Raw genomic sequence first — 17,516 nt, 5'->3', positions numbered from 1 at the left:
CTCAGCCTCCAAGTGTGCTGGGATTATAGGCATGAGCCACCACACCTGGCCTATCTTTGCAATTTTTTCATAAATCTAAAAACTATTCTAAAATAAAAGTTCATTAAAAAATCATTGAGTGGAAGCAACTTCAATGTCCATCGATGAATGAATGGATAAACGAAATGGAAAAACAAAATTTTTTTCTGAGTCAGAAAAAAATAATGAATTTGGAAATGTCATCAAGAAAACTGTAAAGAGCCACACAACAGAATCTGATCCAGCCTTCAAAAGGAAGCAAATTCTGATACATGCTCCAACATGGAAGAACCTTGAGGACAGGATGCTGAGTGAAATAACAGTCACAAAACGATGCACAAGGTATGACTCCTCTTCTATGAGGACCACAGAGCCATCACGTTCACAGTGACAAAGTAGAACAGTGGTTGCCAGGGGCTGTGGGTAGGGGGATGGGGAGTGGGTATTTCATGGGGATGAAAACGTTCTAGAGCTGGGTTCCACAACAATGTGAATATACCTAACACTACCGAACTGTAAACTTAAAGACAGTGAAGATGGTCAAGTTTATGTCTTTTTTTTTTTTTTTTTTTCAGACAGAGTTTCACTCTTGTCACCCAGGCTGGAATGCAGTGGCACAATATTGGCTCACTGCAACCTCTACCTCCCGGGTTCAAGTGATTCTCCTGCCTCAGCCTCCCAAGTAGCTGGGATTACAGGCGCACGCCACCATGCCCGGCTAATTTTTGTATTTTTAGTAGAGACGGGGTTTCACCATATTGAGCAGGCCAGTATTGAACTCCTGACCTCAAGTGATCCACCAGCCTCGGCCTCCCAAAGTGCTGGGATTACAGGTGTGAGCCACCATGCCCGGCCGTTTATGTCTATTTTACCTGAAATTTAAACAATATTTTTTTAACCACTGAGTCAGAAAAAAAAATACATTTGGAAATGCCATCAAGAAAACCGCAAAGAGTCACTCAACGACAGCAGCACAGGCCTCATTTCAAAGGTGTGACCTTCCTCAATCATCCTTTTCTCGGTGAGTATGTGCCTAGGTGGGTATTTGAGAAAATGGAGTTTTCATACCAAGAAACATGCTGGTTGTTTCTGTGCTATGAGGAAATAAGTACTCATGCAGTTAGAATTACTAGAGCATACACAACGCTTTGCATTTTTTTTAAAGGTGTGTATTTCTAGAAACAAACAGGTTCATTTAAACAAGAAGAAAAAAATATTTACTTTTGAAGAGCACATTTTTGTAGTGGGAAGTAGCCTGAAAAGGGTGGGTTTGTCATATACACGGGAACAATGCAGTTGGTTTAAATAAGGACTCTGTTTTAGTTAATAAAGACACACCCTCAGTGAAAACATGAATGTTTCACTGTGATATTAAGAAAACAGCACAACACCCTCACTGAATTTGGCACACACACTGGCATCCCTGCGTGGGGCTCACACACCAGTCCAGTATTCCAACCGACCAAAACAAAATCATTAAAAAGCTGGGGCTTCCACGAAAATAGGGACAAATGGTTTGGGGCAATGACATCAAAGGTTCAAAAGAAAGTTTCCTGGCAAGGCTGCCACCACTCTGGGGCAGCCAACTTAGGGGTGCAGGACAATTCTGAGAGGTACAGAGGTAAGACGAGCCACTGGTCCAGGCTGTGAATGAGTGAATTAGTGTGAGTGCTTCTTCCTCAGTCCCTGCTTCGGGAGAATGCACCCACATCCCTGCCATCTGATGAACATGGAATGGTTTTTCTTACCTGGGAAACATTAGCTGGAGCCTCCGACCACAGGGTTTTCCCAAGGTGGGGAAACTAAGCCAGGTTCTTAGACAAGTTAAGTACAGATGTCCACAAGCACCGCAGCTGGAGACAGTGCCGAGTGGATGTCAGGTGCTGACCACCACAAGACACACACGCCCAGCGAGCGTCTGATGGGGTTCTCGGATGCAGATAAAGATGGAGAAGTCCTACTCTAAGGAAGCCAGGAGGCCCACGTGGAAACTCCGCCTCTCACACTGCTCCATGGAAGGAGGAATGTATTTGTTCCAGAAGAAAGAGAGGGATCATGACCTGGATAAAGCAGTGAGTTAAGAATGCCAGTCTGACCTCAGGATGAAAGCTTCTATTTAGTTTGTTTGTTTTTAAAGGTAGGATCTCACTGTGCTGTCCAGGCTGGAGGGCAATGGCTATTCACAGGTGCGATCCCACTACTGATCAGCATGGGAGTTTTGACCTGCTCCGTTTCTGATCAGGGCAGGTTTACCTCTCCTTAGGCGACTGGTGGTCCCCTGCTCCCAGAAGGTACCGTACTGATGACTAACTTAGTGTAGACACCCAATGAGCACAGCACACTACAGCCCGGAACTCCCGGGCTCAAGGATCCCCCTGTCTCAGCCTCCCAAGTAGCAGGGCCTACAGGCACTCGCCACCATGCCTGGCTCTATTTAGTTTTTCATTGGCATTTATTTATAAGGTTTTCTTTTTTCAGTGTTTTCAGTCATCACTTGGAAGACTTCCAAATAACAGTTAACAATGGCAGAAAAGAGACTTAAGGTTCTGGAAACGCAGGTTGCAAGCCCCCTGCACTGATAGTCAGGCCTGCAATCCCTTTCTCAGGAGTCACTGGCCTGAAACCACAATCACTCCTTCCCCTTCTAAGGGGAAGCCTGAGACCCCAGCAGGATTCAGGAGGTCAGGGTACCTAAAGGTGGTTTTGATTCCATTGCACAGAATCAGAGTGGGAAATGGGATTTCCCTGTTACAAAGATACCATCAATTCTACCCCCTGCAGACCACCTACCAAGGAGAAAAGACCCATCTGCCAACTTGGGGGACACGAATACAGCAGACAAAGGCCAGGATGAATGACACGGCCCTTCGCAGAGATGTAGTATCTTGAACAAGTTCAGCAACCAGTGTGAAGTAGTGCCCTTCTTAGGAAATACACATGGTAACTCTGAAAGGGGGCTCAATAAGCTTCTGTGACATTCCTGCCTTTAGAGGAGTGCCGGGCAGCAGGGGTGTGCTGGGAATCAGTTCTCTCAGAAAAAAGCCCTGGTTTAGAGCTTCTGCCAATTCCTGTGGTATAAACAGTCTCACCGTGGTTGATTTCAAGTTTCCAAGCAACCAGCTCACAAGTTCCTGTTTTTTTGTTTTTTGGGGTTTTTTTTTTTAAGAGATTGAGTCTCGCTGTGTCACCCAGGCTGGAGTGCAGTGGCACACACCTGGCCTCAAGCAATCCTCCCACCTCAGCCTCCCAAAGGACTGGGATTACAGGTGTGAGCCACTGTGCCCGGCCAGTTTCTATTTAATAATCGGTTCTGGAAAGTCAATAAAAACTGGCTCCAGCATGCCACTGGGGCTGGATGTGACAGATGATCCAACCTTTCTTAATCTGTCCTCAGTAAGGCCTAAGTCTGGGATGACTTATTAGCTTCTCTCTACAAGTTGATTGGATGGTGAGCAAGAGGCCAATATTCTCATAATCAGATGAGAGACAAGAAATAAATATGGTTTTAAGAACCCTGACTTTGGCGGGGTGCCGTGGCTCACGCCTCTAATGCCAGCATTTGGGGAGGCCGAGGCGGGCGGATTGCCTGAGGTCGGGAGTTTGAGATCAGCCTGGGCAACACTGCAAAACCTCGTCTCTACTAAAAACACAAAAATGAGCTGGGCGTGGTGGCACGTGCCTGTAATCTCTGCTACTTGGGAGGCTGAGGCAGGAGAATCACTTGGACCCAGGAGGCTGAGGTTGCAGTGAGCTGAGATCGTGCCACTGCACTCCAGTCTGGGAGACAGAGTAGAGACACTCAGTCTCAAAAAAAAAAAACAAACAAAAAACCCTGACTTTTGAGATAAAGTCACACTGCGTGAGTTTCACATGGAATTTGGTAACTTGAGTAGAACTGTCCAAACATAGGAAGTTTCAGATGTACCACTGTGGATACACTATTCTCAGGGACTTAAAATCCCCAACTTCAACTCACAAGGGAGAACTAAGGCACCTCTCCCTCGGCTCTGAAGCAGTCTTGAAGTGTTCAGGAGTAAACAAAAATCTCTCTTCCAAGTATTTATTAAGAAATAGAAACAAGTCAGAAAAATGCTTTAAAAACTGTATTTGTACAACAAGATAAAGACAGTTTTTCTTTCGGACGCCGGTTGCAAATTTCCATGTAACATATCTTGTATCTACATTCCCAAAGTAATTGTCTCTCATGTAACCTTTGCCCTGCCCAAAAGATGAACAAAAATAACAAGAAAGGTAAAAATCTGTCTTTGGAGTTGGGGGAATCACTGGCCTCTTGCAAACTGCCACTTCACTGCCAACTTTTATCCAAGAAAACCGGTTTCTAAAAACCTGCAAAAGGGACGTTGAAGAGGAAGCTGTTCCCTGAACGAAGACTGAGCAGGACAAGCCAAAAGCAGTGCCAGGGGACAATGCCAGATGGGGAAAGTAGGAGCCGGGTTGTGAGGCGGAAACACACACGCCAAGAACAGTCAGGGAGCAAAGCGAGGAGTTCTGGCTTCTCGTAATTCATGAAGGATGAATGCTCATTGTTTAAATTTAGACGATAAAGCTGAAGATGACGGGCCCGGGGGCGGCTATGGAAGCCACCTCATTATGAGTCCACGAGAAAAGAGAGTATGGGAGGAAAGAGGGAGGCAGTACACCCAGTGTGGGCCAGACACAAGAGACAGATGAGCTCGCCAGCAGGGCCTTCCCAGCAGCCCAGGGGATGCGTGTGCTTCCCCATAAATCCTTGGGACTGAGGACTCGGCTGCTGAGAAGAGGAACAAGTCAAGCATTGAACATAAAGAGGCAAGTGTGGTGTTTAGAGAGCATGAGCGCTCACTCTTATTCCAGGGAGGAAGAGGAATCCATGACGAACACAGACCCAGGAGCAGAAGGGCTCCAGGGAGGAGCCCGGGGAGAGAGGGTGGCAGCACGGAGAGAGCTGCTCGAGGCAGCAGAGCACCAAGGAAACATCCAGACTCGCGCGGCCCAGCCCATCCGCTCCCGCAACAGCACCAAGACAAAATGGGAAGCCGCATGTCCCCAGGTTCGAGGCTGCAGGGGCAGACTCTGGCATGAACAGGGGGGATGTGACCACCTAGGAAAAGATCACACCTGTCTTGGTATCAGGGGCTCGAGATCTCTCAAAAATCTAGGGGGCCAACAGTCCCCTGCCCCAGGCCTGATCACAACTCTAAGGTCATGAGATGGGAGTAAAGTGCAGAGATTTTTAAACATCATCAAAATTTCAGGAGAGGCCAATTCTTAGTTGAAACAGGAACACCCTGGGAGGGCTGCCTGCCATTATTTCCTCATCTTTAGCAACACATTTGCTTTTCAAGGTGTTCCTTGTGGAAACACACATATCCATAGACACATACCCCTCAGATGTCCCCTGCCCCCGATCAGTAGAATGTGGGGTTTCCACAATGAGTAGATATGGATCCAATTTTGGTTAAGTTTGAGAAGCCCTCTGAATTTGGGTGGTTGGCCCAGTGTAATGCTTCCGCAGAGATGGAGGGCTTTCAAAACAGGTTTTGAAAGGATCCTGGCCTATCTTGGACTTTGTTCTGGAAGCCAGGATTCAGCATGGCCACCTGTGCCAGGCTGCGAGGCTTGGTGTGAACGCACAAAGTGGCAGCAAAACCAAGAGACAGCCGCCTGCGCTTGGATGGAACCAACGTTGGCCATGAACAGATCTGGCGGGTGGGATGTTCTGCTGTCACACCCGGGGACCAGAGCCCCGTACTGTAATACATTTATTCAACCTTTACCATGGCTCCAAAACCGCCCCTCTCTGCCAGGGAGACGCCTTCGCTCAGGTCGGCCAGGTCGGTCAGGCTGGCGCCATGGGCTCCATCGAGCACCTGGTCATACTGCTCCAGGCTCCTGTGGGCCTCCTGGCGGCTTTCATGCAGCTGGGAAAGTTTGCTCCTTGCCTGTGCAACAAAGACATCATCAGCATTAAACAGGGTCAGGAAAACATGTCAGGAAAGACTTTTTTTTTAAGACACAGGGTCTCACTCTGTCGCCCAGACTGGCGTGCAGTGGAGTGATCATAGCTCACTGTAGCCTTGAGCTCCTGGGCTCAGAAACTCCTCCTGCCTTAGCCTCCTGAGTAGCTGGGACTGCAGGCGCACATCACCACCTATATTTTTGGGCAACATACCGAGGCCCCATCTCTACAAAAAATGTATCTTTTGTAGAGATGGGGTCTCACTATGTTGCCCAGTCTGGTCTTGAACTCCTGGCCTCAAGTGATCCTCCTGCCTCAGCCTCCTAAAGTGCTGGGATGACAGGTGTAAGGCACTGCACTGAGCAAAGCAAGATATCTTTGCTCCTGACACCCAACTACAAACTCTAAGGGTTAGAAAGCACTAAAAGTAATCCTACAGATATTAACCATAAAGCACAAGAAAAGGCAGTAAATCTCTGAGCAGTCCATGTTTATGATCAACTGTGGCCTATAAACTGGCTAACAGAGCAGAGAGAGAGACCGGTTCAATTGGGAAAGGAAGTGTGCCTGGCCACTCCCAAACAGGCCGAGGGCCCGTGTCACAACCACTCTGCAGACTAGATGCCCAGGGCCAGGACAGAGGCCTTCAACTACTGCCCACAGGAGAGCAGGGAAGGGCAACAGCTGCAGGCCACGAGAAGCCAGCACCACCCTGGACTGGGAAGAGGGTGGGGGCACCCCAGACAGCTTCGAGAATGGGGGTCCTGCATGGTGCGATGCTCCAGGGTGGTGCCTCCTGAACACACCAGTGACTGCAGAGGACATCTGTTCTCTTGCCCAGGGACAAAGGAGTCATCTCTCTGACTTTGTCCCTCTTGTTTGTGTGAGGACCAGGCTGGAAGGAACCCCAAGGTCTCTCCAAATGAGTCATTAATTAAACGTTCCCACCCCGCCCCGCCTACTCCCTGAAGATGCTGTGTGCTCAGGAAAGGAAAGTGAACTCTTCCAGGCAATGCCAACACCCTCTGGAACATGCTCTGGGGAGTTCTTGGCCCTGCGCCTCCAGGCCAGCACCACGGCCTCCCAAAAGAGACCTTCACTAAGTAACAAGGGTGAGAGCAAAGGAGTCCAGCAGTGGCAGCCTCAGCTCTTGGGGCTCGCTGGTCCATGGCATGTGGCAGCGACCCGGCTCCACAGAAGCACCTGGTTGATTTCGTCTTGCGTTGACTTCAGGGACTTGATAATGGTTTCCAGCTGGACTCGCCCGGCCTGAATGCTCTGCTCCAGCTGGGTTTCCTCCTGCTGCAATCGGTTCAGCTCCGACTTGGCTCGGTTCAGATCGTCTTCCTGGGACTTTAGGTCCGATTCCTGAGACTGGATTTGCGTTTTCAATGATGAGATCTGAAATGAGATGTTACAAGATGTTAAAGGGATTCACAGTGCATGATGAAATGGGACTCCGAGAAAGAACTCATAGCCCCCATCCCTGAAACAAGCTAACCCAGGGAGGCGGACACCTAACCCAGGCCCAGACACCTGGCTTCCTTACAGGCCTCTTTCCACACCCAAAACAGAGACACAGAAAAGGCAGACGGGCTCCTCCCGCTGTGGCTAATGGAAGATCACTTTGGAATAATGAGGGGCATGACCAAGCATGAATGATCTGTCCATGACCCGGGAGACTGAGCGTCCCCAGTTTTCTGAGGTTGCAGCCTCTGGAATCTGTGTGGAGCCTCAGAGACACCCGAGGAGGGGAGACAGGCACCCTGGAACTCCCTGTGTTGTGGGGCACAGGCAGGGTGGGGTGTGTTCAGGGCACAGGTTCGCAGGGACCAAGGCCATTCACATATACAACCTGACTTCTAGGAGCACGGCGGGTGGCCAGGAAGTCAAGCCACTGGTGCTCGGACACTTCTGCGTGGTATTTGGAGCAACTCTATTGACCCAGTAGGATGTCTAAGTGTTGTGTTCCCAGGTAACATGAGCGCAGGGGAGCCCTCGGGAACCCCTGCCCGTGCGCAGGACGCTGCCCCGGACGTGGCTGGGACCCACCATCTGAGTCTCGTCCTGGCACTTCTGCCGGACATCACTCAGCATGTCTCGGAGCTTGGCCTTCTGCTGGTCCATCTCGTCCAGGCGGTCTTGAGCATCCTGTTTCTGAGCCTCAAGCTCCTGCAAACTGCTTGTTTCCCGGTCTAGGTCATTTTGTAATTCCTAGGGAGGAGTTGCAGGGATTTACGTGAGGATGGGAAAAATGAAGCATGTTCAAGATAACAGGAGGGCAGCCTGGGCCAGAAGCCCCAGGGAAGCCTCCGAAACCACGTGGCAGGACCGTGCTCAGGGCCAGCATTCCGTGCACACCCACGGCCAATGTGTGCCTCTTGGGCTGGAGGCCCGGGTCCACTCTCTCAACAGCTCCCTCAGCAGGTATTTCTCGATGGCCTGACAGGCCAGGTGCCAGAGAAGGGGCTGGGTCCCCGTGAGAAAAAGGCCCCAGTTCCCGGATGACTGTGAAGGGGAACATCACCCAAACACAAATAAACGGGGACAAGTGGCACCAAGGGGGTCACAGGGAAACTGCAGTCACACCTTGTGGGCAGGGAAGATGCCCACAAAAGCAACATTTAGGGTGGTGCCAACAGGAGAGCAGGTGTCAGGCAGGGGAAGGGCCAGGGGCAGAGCCTGGTGGAGGGAACCACAGGGGCCCTGAGGTGGGGGGATGTCGCACTCCAGTTGGAGCAAAAGGGAACGGGCCGAGGCATCAGAGGCTGCACCCCACAGGCCACGCCAAGGAGATGGTGCTGGGCTCTGCAGTGGGGAGGTGGGATGTGCAAGCGTGGGAGGCAGGACATCATGATTCTGTTTCTGAAGCTCTCTCTGACCCCGTGGGATGGATCCAGATGGTCAGCCCAAGGCTCTATCGCCCCATGATTCCACTTCCAAGAAAAGCATCCTAGAGGCATGTGACATGTGCAGAGGCACACAATGTCTTTGACAGCAAAATCCGTAAACAATGCAGATGTCCATGAGGTACTGGCTGGAAGGTTCCAGCACAGCCCACACTGTGGGACGCTCCTTGGCCATGGAACGGGATGGCGCCAGGTGCTCTGCCTTACAGTAGGACAAGAGCACATTGCATTTGTGTGAACAGGAAGGGGAGGGTATGCCTTTCTGGAAGGCCCCCACCCCAAGGAGCTCATAAACAGCACCTCCAGGGATGGGGGCACCCAAGGAGAGGGCAGAGGCTTCTCACCTCCTGATTTTCAACTGTGCAAATGCATTATCTGTCTTTAAGATAAATAACCAAAGCTGAAATAGCACAAACGGGCATTGTGAGAAGCCCCCTCCCTCCAGCTGCCATGTGGAGCATGATACAAGGGGCTATCAGGACGCAGGAACTGCAGGGGCCTCGTGTGGGGTCCAGGGAGAGGCAGCGGCAGCCGGGGCCTGAGCAAGGTGGTGGTCATGAGAATGGACAGGACGCGTGAGTTTGCGGGGAGCCATGGCTGGGCGGTGGGGCTGAATCCCAGAGCCGGTCTGGGCTGCTGGGGTGGCTGGTGCCTTAAGATAAGAAAACCAGAGGTGGCCCGGGGTCTCCTCACTACAGGGACAAAGACGTCATGGCACTTCCCTGCTTCAATGGGCAAATCATGCCTCAGGAAGCTGGGGTCTCCGCTCCCCAGCCTCCCTGCCTCTGGCCTTTCACTTGAGGGCTGGATCTGGAGGGGACAATCAGGGTCACTTCTGGACATGTTCGACAGGAAACTCGGGAGAAAGACTCCAGCCAGTGTGCCAGGAAGGGAAGACGCTGGAAACACAAAGTCAGGCGTGTCAGCATCAAGGTGGTATTTAAACATGTGGGAATGGGTGAGGTGTCCAGTGGGAGGCACGGGGAGAGCCCGAGGTAGCCCAATGCTCTGAGCGATGCTCCCACCAGGGATGGAAGCCTCTAGAGCCTCCTAAGTAAAACCCTGGCCCCACCACCGGGTAACGCTGGCAGCAACTCCCTGATGTCCTGGGCCTCAGGGTTCTAGTTAGGGCCACACTGGCTCCTTCCAGGCCACAGCCCATGGCTTCAGGACACCAGAGGCTCCAATGCCTTTGGCCTGCCCAGAGAAGGTCCCTCCTTTACGTCCCCCTCAAACCAAAGATGACAAAATGTGTATACCACACACTTCATGCACAGAGCAGAGAATATTTGCCCAGAAGAGGCATGACAGGAGGACAAGAGGGAACTCACTGGCCACGTGCCATGTACTGAATGTCTGCTGTTGAAATTCTCACCCTCAAGATGATGGTATTAGGTGTGGGGCCTCTAGGAGGTGATTAGGTCATAAGGGTTCAGCCCTTGTGAGTGGGATTAGTGGCCTTATAAAAGAGGCCCCTGAGAGCTGCCTCAATCTTTCCACTGAGTGAGGACACAGCAAGAAGGTGCTGCCTATGAACCAGGAAGTGGGTCCTCACCAGATGCTGAATCTGCAGGCCCCTTGATCTTGGACTTCCCAGCCCCGTGAACTGCGAGCAGTAAACTTCTGTTGTTTATAAACCACCCAGTGCATGGTGTGCTGTTATGGCAAGCTGAATGGACTAAGACACACACGACATGTCAGTGTCTGCAGTGACAAAGGTGCTCAGGGTACCTCACCATTTCTCTAAGAGGGTTCTCACAGTCTAAACCCCTCCTCAGAAGCTCCTGCCCTATTCACTCTTGGCTCTCCCTTACCTTTCTTCTCCCTGCTCCCCAGCATTTTCTTTTTCTCTTTTGAGACAGAATCTCACTCTGTCACCCAGGCTGGAGTGCAGTGGTGCAGTCTCAGCTCACTGCAACCTCCGCCTCCTGGGTTCAAGGGATTCTCAGGCCTCAGTCTCCCAAGTAGCTGGGACTACAGGTGTACACCACCACGCCCAGTGGTTGGTTTTTTTTTTTTTTTTTTTTTTTTTGATTTTTAGTATAGACTGGGTTTCACCATGTTGGCCAGGTTGGTCTTGAACTCCTGGCTTCAAGTGATCATCCGGCCTTGGTCTCCAAAAGTGCTGGGATTACAGGTGTGAGCCACTGTGCCCAGCCTTCTTTTCCTCTTCTTGATTCTTGCTTTCTCCCTCCCTGATATATAAATCAATAAAACTGAAATACATAATTGTTTAAACCTTGCTGGGTAATTTTTTGCACATAGTTTCTCCTGCATTTAGGAAACTGAGCTGCAGTTTCCTTCAGGGAAGTCTCTGTCTTCCCCCTTCATTGAAAAAGGTCATTGTTCAGTCAGGCCACAGCGCAGCCAACCTCCGTGACGTGACAACTCCTGGATTCCCCTAGACACTAGTGGAGACTCTAGGCCAGAAGGGGTGGCTGCTGATGGGATGGGGCTGTGTCTCCAAAACCCTGAACTGAGGCATCAAGTCTAACAAGTTTGGGGGTAAACACTGAATAACTGAAACAGAGTTAGTTGTGGGAGTCAGGGGTGTGGGGTGGCCACATCTAAGGGGAGCAATGGATAAGGGAGGGGAAGACAGGAAGAGGGTTAGGCCCGGTGTTACCTGGACACCAGGTAACAATAGTGTGGAACTGAAGGAATCTGGACCTTATTCCGTAATGGAGAAGGAGCCACCGGAAAGTCCCAGAGGGACAAAGATCCACCAGCTCGAGGTTAGGAAGGGGAGCAAAGAGAAGACAAAAATAACCCCGACAGGCCACGGAGTCCACACAATCCCTGTCAGAATCCCAGCTGGCTTCTTTGCAGAAACAGACCAGCTGATTCCAAAATTCATATGGGGCCAGGCACAGTGGCTCACGTCTGTAATCCCAGCACTTTGGGAGGCCAAGGCAGGCAGATCACCTGAGGTCAGGTGTTTGAGACCAGCCTGGCCAACATGGTGAAACCCAGCCTCTACTAAAAATACAAAAATTAGCTGGGTGTGGTGGCATGCACCTGTATTCCCAGCTACTCGGGAGGCTGAGGCAGGAGAATCACTTGAACCCAGGAGGCAGAGGTTGCAGTGAGCTGAGACAGTATCACTGCACTCCGGCCTGGGCGACAGAGTGAGACTCTGTCTCAAGAAAAAAAAAAAAAATCACATGGAAACACACGGGACCCAGAATAGCCATGACAATACCGACAGAGAAAAAAAAGATGGAGGATGCCCATTTCCTGATTTCAAAACTTCTACAGAGCTGCAGTAATCAAGCCAGCGATGTAGTGGCATGATGAGATGCAGATAGGTCAATGGGATAGAAATAAACGCACACAGCTACAGTCAACTCATCCTTGACAAGGATGCCAGGGCCATTCAATGGGGGAAAGAAGAGTCTCTTCAACAAATGGCGCTGGCCCAGCATGGTGGCTCACACCTGTAATCCCAACACTTTGAGAGGCCAGAGTGGGAAGATCCCTAGAGGCCAGGTGTTTGAGATGAGCCTGAGCAACAGAGTGAGATCCTGTCTCTAAAAAAAAAAAGAAAAATGTTTTTGAATTAGCTAGGTGTGGCAGGGCACACCCTGTAGTCCTAGCTACTCAGGAAGCTGATGCTGGAGAATCCCCTGAGCCCAGGAGTTGGAGGCTGCAGTGAACAAGAATCACACCACTGCACTTCAGCCTGGGCAACAGAGCGAGACTCTGTCTCTAAAAACAATTTTTTTAAGTAAAATAATAAAAACAATGGTGCCAGGACAACTAGATGTCCACATGCAAAAGAATGACGTTGCATCCCTGCCTTATTCTATATACAAAAATTAACTAGAAATGGATCAAAGACCTACATGGAAAAGCGAAAACTATAAAACTCTTAGAAGAAAACACAGGGGTGCGACAGCAGCAAAAAAAGAATAAACTGGACTTCACCAACATTAAAAACTTGTGCTTCAAAAGACACCATCGAGAATGTGGAAAGACAATCCACAGAGAGGACTCTCAGTGGATGCTGAGAAGGTATTTGCAAGTCACATATCTGACAAGGACTTCTACCTAGAAATGATAAAGAACTTTTCAAATTCAGCTCTAGCTATAGGCCAGGGCAGTGGCTTCCGCCTGTAATCCCAGCACTTTGGGAGGCCGAGGTGGGAGGATCACCTGAGGTCAGGAGTTTGAGACCAGCCTGGCCAACGTGGTGGAACCCCGTCTCTACTAAAAATACAAAAATTAGCTGGGTGTGGTGGTGCACACCTGTAATCCCAGCTACTTGGAAGGCTGAGGCAAGAGAATCACTTGAACCCGGGAGGCGGAGGTTGCAGTGAGCTGAGATCACACCACTGCACTCCAGCCTGGGCCACAGAGTGAGACTCCATCTAAAAAAAAAAAAAAAAAAAAAAAGCTGTAAAAAGAACCCAATTAACTGGGTGTGGTGGCACATGCCTGTAATCCCAGCTACTTGGGAAGCTGAGGCACGAAAATCATTTGAACCTGGGAGGTGGAGGCTGCAATGAGCTGAGATCGCACACTTGCACTCCAGCCTAGGCAATAGAGTGAGACTCTGTCTCAAAAAAAAAAAAAAAAAAAAAAGCAATTTAAAAATGGACATGAAAAAATATTTTTCAATACAAAAGGGCAAGGAATCGGAATTGATTTTTCTCCAAAGACTACATACAAATGGCCAATAAGCACATGGAAGGATACTCAACGTCGCTAAGGAAGCATGAGGGACATGCCAGTGAAACCCACAACGAGGCAGTGCTCCACACCCACCATGACGGCTACAAGGAAAAATGGGAAATCGGTAAGTGTTGGTGAGGCTGTGCAGAGCTGGCACCCTCATACACCGCTTATGGGAATGTAAAATGGTACAGCTACTTTGAAAAACAGTCTGGCAGCTCCTCAACAGTTACCATGTGGCCCAGCAAGTTCATTCCCAGGTATACACTCAAGATAAAGGCAAACAGGTGTTCACACAAAAACTTGCAGACAAATGTTCCTAGCAACAATATTTACAAAGCCAAAAAGTGGGAAAACCCAAACATCTATCAATTGAGGGATGGATGAGTAAAATGTGGCCCATCGTGGCTGGACACGGTGGCTCATGCCTGTGATCCCAGCACTCTGGGAGGCCGAGGCAGGCAGATTGCTTGAGTCCAGGAGTTCGAGACCAGCCTGGACAACACAGTGAGACCTCGTCTTTACAAAAAAAATTAAAAATTAGCCAAGCATGGTGGTACGTGCCTGTAGTCCCAGCAACTTGAGAAGCTGAGGTGGGAGGATCACCTGAGTCTGGGAGGCAGAAGTTGCAGTGAACCAAAGTGTGTCACTGTACTCCAGCCTGGGCAATGGAGTGAGACTCTGCCTCTTAAAACAAAAAAATGTGCTCCATCCACACAATGGAATATTATTCTGCCATAAAAAGGAATGCAATGCTAATACATGTTACAATACGGATGACCCTCAAAAACATGATGCTGAGTGGAAGAAGCCAGGCACAAAAGGTCATGTGTTGTATGATTCCACTGACAGGAGATGTCCGGAACTCCCAGGTAGCCACCTGAGATAAATGCAAACAGGTGTTCACACAAAAACCTACAGGCAATTGTTCCTAGCAACATTATTCACAACAGCCAAAAAGTGAGAAAACCCAAATATTCACCAATGGGAGGAACGGACGAAGACAATGTGCCCCGTCGTGACCAGGTGACCGGGTACAAATCCATACACACAGAAAAAAAATGAGTAGTTGCCAGGAGCTAGAGAAAGGGGAGAATGGGAAGTAACTGCTTAATGGGGATGAGGTTTCCTTTTGGGTTAATGGAAAGTTAGTGTCAAACTCTTCCATTCACTGAAAGAGAACAGTTAATGATGAATCTTTCAGAAAGTAACCTTCCATTTACTGTTCAGGGCTGGATGTTCTTTTATGGGCCTACTGGCGCCTATGGGAGAAACAATCAGGTTCTGACTCGATAGAGTGATGGTTAATCAACACGGTGATTATGCGAAACACCACTGAAATGTACACTTCAATACAGCACATTTTACACGAATTATATCGTCATCCCTCAGATTGGTATCAAAATCTGCAGATGCTCAAGTGTGACGTAAACCGGTTTAGTGTTTGCATGTAACTTACACACATCACCTACCCTGCCACCACCCCATATTACTTACTTATTCATTTATTTTTCAGGCAGAGTCTCACTCTGTTGCCCAGGGTGGAGTGCAATAGTGCAATCACAGCTCACTACTGCCTTCAACTCCTGGGCTCAAGTGATTCTCCCACCTCAGTCTCCGGAGTAACTGGGACTACAGACACGTGCCACTACACCCGGCTTTTGCAAATATTTTGTAGAAACGGGGTCCCACTGTGTTGCGCAGGCTGGTCTCAAATTCCTGGGCTCAAGTGATCCTCCGGCCTTGGCCTCCCAAAGTGCTGGGATTACAGGTGTGAGCCACCACAGCCAGCCTTGTATACTTTAAATTATCTGTAGGTTATTTATAATACCTAATATAACGTAAATGCTATGTAAATAGTTATATTGTACTGTTTTATCAATTTGGATTATTTTTTATTGGTTTTTTTTTTAATCTGTGGTTGCTTAGATAAAAGGATGCAGAACCCTTGGATACAGAGGGCCAACTTGTCTCAGTTTTAGAAAAAGAGAAGCCACTGTCTACGGTTATAAGCAACTTTAAAAACTTCAGCCTGTAATTCCAGCACTTTGGGAGGCTGAGGCAGGCAGACCACAAGGTCAGCAGATTGAGACCATCCTAGCCAACATGGTGAAACCCCATCTCTACTAAAATACAAAAAATTAGCCAGGCGTGGTGGTGCGTGCCTTGTAATCCCAGCCACTCAGGAGGCTGAGACAGGGGAATCACTTGAACCAGGAGGTGGAGATTGCAGTGAGCCGAGATTGTGCCACTGCACTCCAGTGTGGCAACAGAGCAAGACTCCATTTCTAAAAAAAACCAAAAACTGAAAAAAAAAAAATCTTCACTCTCGCTAGGCTTGGTGGCTCACACCTCACACCTGTAATCCTAACACTTTGGGAGGCTGGGGCAGGAGAATCATTCGAGCTCAAGTGTTTGAGACCCTGTCTCTATTTGGAAAATTAAAAAAAAAAAAACTATTTTTTTAAAAAAACTTCTTCTCCGAGAAAACACCAAAACGACGGATGTCACAGCAGTGGCACCCGTCGACTGTGGGTAGGACCTGTGACCATGAGAGGGATCGCTCCCAACATAACCACCCTCTAAAAGCTGCGCGCTTTCTCCACCTGGTGGCCCAAGCGCAAGTCAGATGGCGGATGACACCAATGCAGCGTGGGGGACAGGGGGGTGGTGTCAGAGGTCCTGGGATGGGCAACTGAGGTAACTTCCACGGAGGTTTCAGCAGTGGCATCCGGGGCTGGGGTCACGGCCATGGATGGGGCCAGGGCCAGGGCCAAGGCCACGGAGCTTGCAGAGGCAAGGCCAAGGATGAGGAGTGGATGCCCGTCACCAAGCTGGGCTGCCTGGTCAAGGACGTGAAGATCAAGTCCCTGGAGGAGAGCTATCTCTTCTCCCTGCCCATTAAGGAAATCTGAGATCATTGACTTTTGCCTGGGTGCCTCTCTTAAGGATGAGGTTTTCAAGATTATGCCGGTGCAGAAGCAGACCTGCGCCAGCCAGTGCACCAGATTCAAGGCATTTGTTGCTATCAGGGACTACAATGGCCACATCCGTCTGGGTGTTAAGTGCTCCAAGGAGGTGGCCACTGCCATCCACAGGGCCATCATCCCGGCCAAGCTCTCCATTGTCCCCATGTGCAGAGGCTACTAGGGGAACAAGATCGGCAAGCCCCACATTGTCCCTTGCAAGTGACAGGCCGCTGCAGCTCTGTGCTGGTGCACCTCATCCCCACGCCCAGGGGCACTGGCATCGTCTCAGCACATGTGCCCAAGAAGCCACTCATGATGGCTGGTATTGATGACTGCTACACCTCAGCCAGGGGCTGCACCGCCACCCTGGGCAACTTCGCCAAGGCCACCTTTGATGCCATCTCTAAGATCTTCAGCTACCTGACCCTCGACCTCTGGAAGGAGACTGTATTCACCACGTCTCCCTATCAGGAATTCACGGACCACCTTGTCAAAACTCACACCAGAGTCTCCGTGCAGAGGACCTAGGCTCCAGCTGTGGCTACAACACAGCGTTTTTATGCAAGAAAAATAAAGTAAATTAAGTCTGAAAAACAAACAAACAAAAAAACTGCATTCTGCAGCCCTCAAGAGCTCACGTTTGCATCCAGGGCAGACCCCCGCCCCTCCCCACCACCAGCCAGGGAGGGAAGTTTTCTAAACTACATTTAGCACAAAGTAGATGTAACCAAAACGAGCGAGCGCCTTACCTGCACCTCGCTGGTTTTCTGTCTGATTGCCTCTTCCTTTTCTCGAATGTCTTGTTCCAGTGAATATTTCTCTCTGAATGTTTAAAAACATTTCATGAAAACAAGAGTGAATAGTAAGCCTCCACTCCTCAAGACCCGATTCCATTCATCCCCACAAAAGCCCCTCTGTGTGCTGGCAGAAGTCTAAGAATGAGCCCCAGCGACTGCTCGCCCTGTACGGTCCCTTCCCCGTCGACTG

At 49.7% G+C, this 17,516-nt stretch overlaps 1 protein-coding gene across 18 annotated transcripts in view; it reads right to left on the bottom strand.

Moving 5' to 3' along the window:
* The window catches only part of EPS15L1 (epidermal growth factor receptor pathway substrate 15 like 1), a 118,744-nt gene that overhangs the window by 41,870 nt on the left and 59,358 nt on the right, over window positions 1-17,516 (bottom strand). For all 18 annotated transcript variants that reach the window (XR_640784.2, XR_002518918.2, XM_009193779.3 and 15 more), the window contains 4 exons: window positions 17,279-17,351; window positions 8,030-8,191; window positions 7,181-7,378; window positions 5,796-5,960 (listed from right to left, as the gene is read on the bottom strand). Coding sequence is in view for 16 of the 18 variants with exons in the window: in XM_009193779.3 (XP_009192043.1) it covers window positions 5,796-5,960; window positions 7,181-7,378; window positions 8,030-8,191; window positions 17,279-17,351 (598 nt within the window). In the remaining 2 variants the exon portion in view is untranslated. The remainder of the gene's footprint in view (window positions 1-5,795; window positions 5,961-7,180; window positions 7,379-8,029; window positions 8,192-17,278; window positions 17,352-17,516) is intronic.

This window comes from Papio anubis, chromosome 20 (assembly GCF_008728515.1).
Source record: "Papio anubis isolate 15944 chromosome 20, Panubis1.0, whole genome shotgun sequence".
Taxonomy (NCBI): Eukaryota; Metazoa; Chordata; class Mammalia; order Primates; family Cercopithecidae; genus Papio; species Papio anubis.
This window is presented reverse-complemented; position numbering and strand designations above follow the sequence as displayed.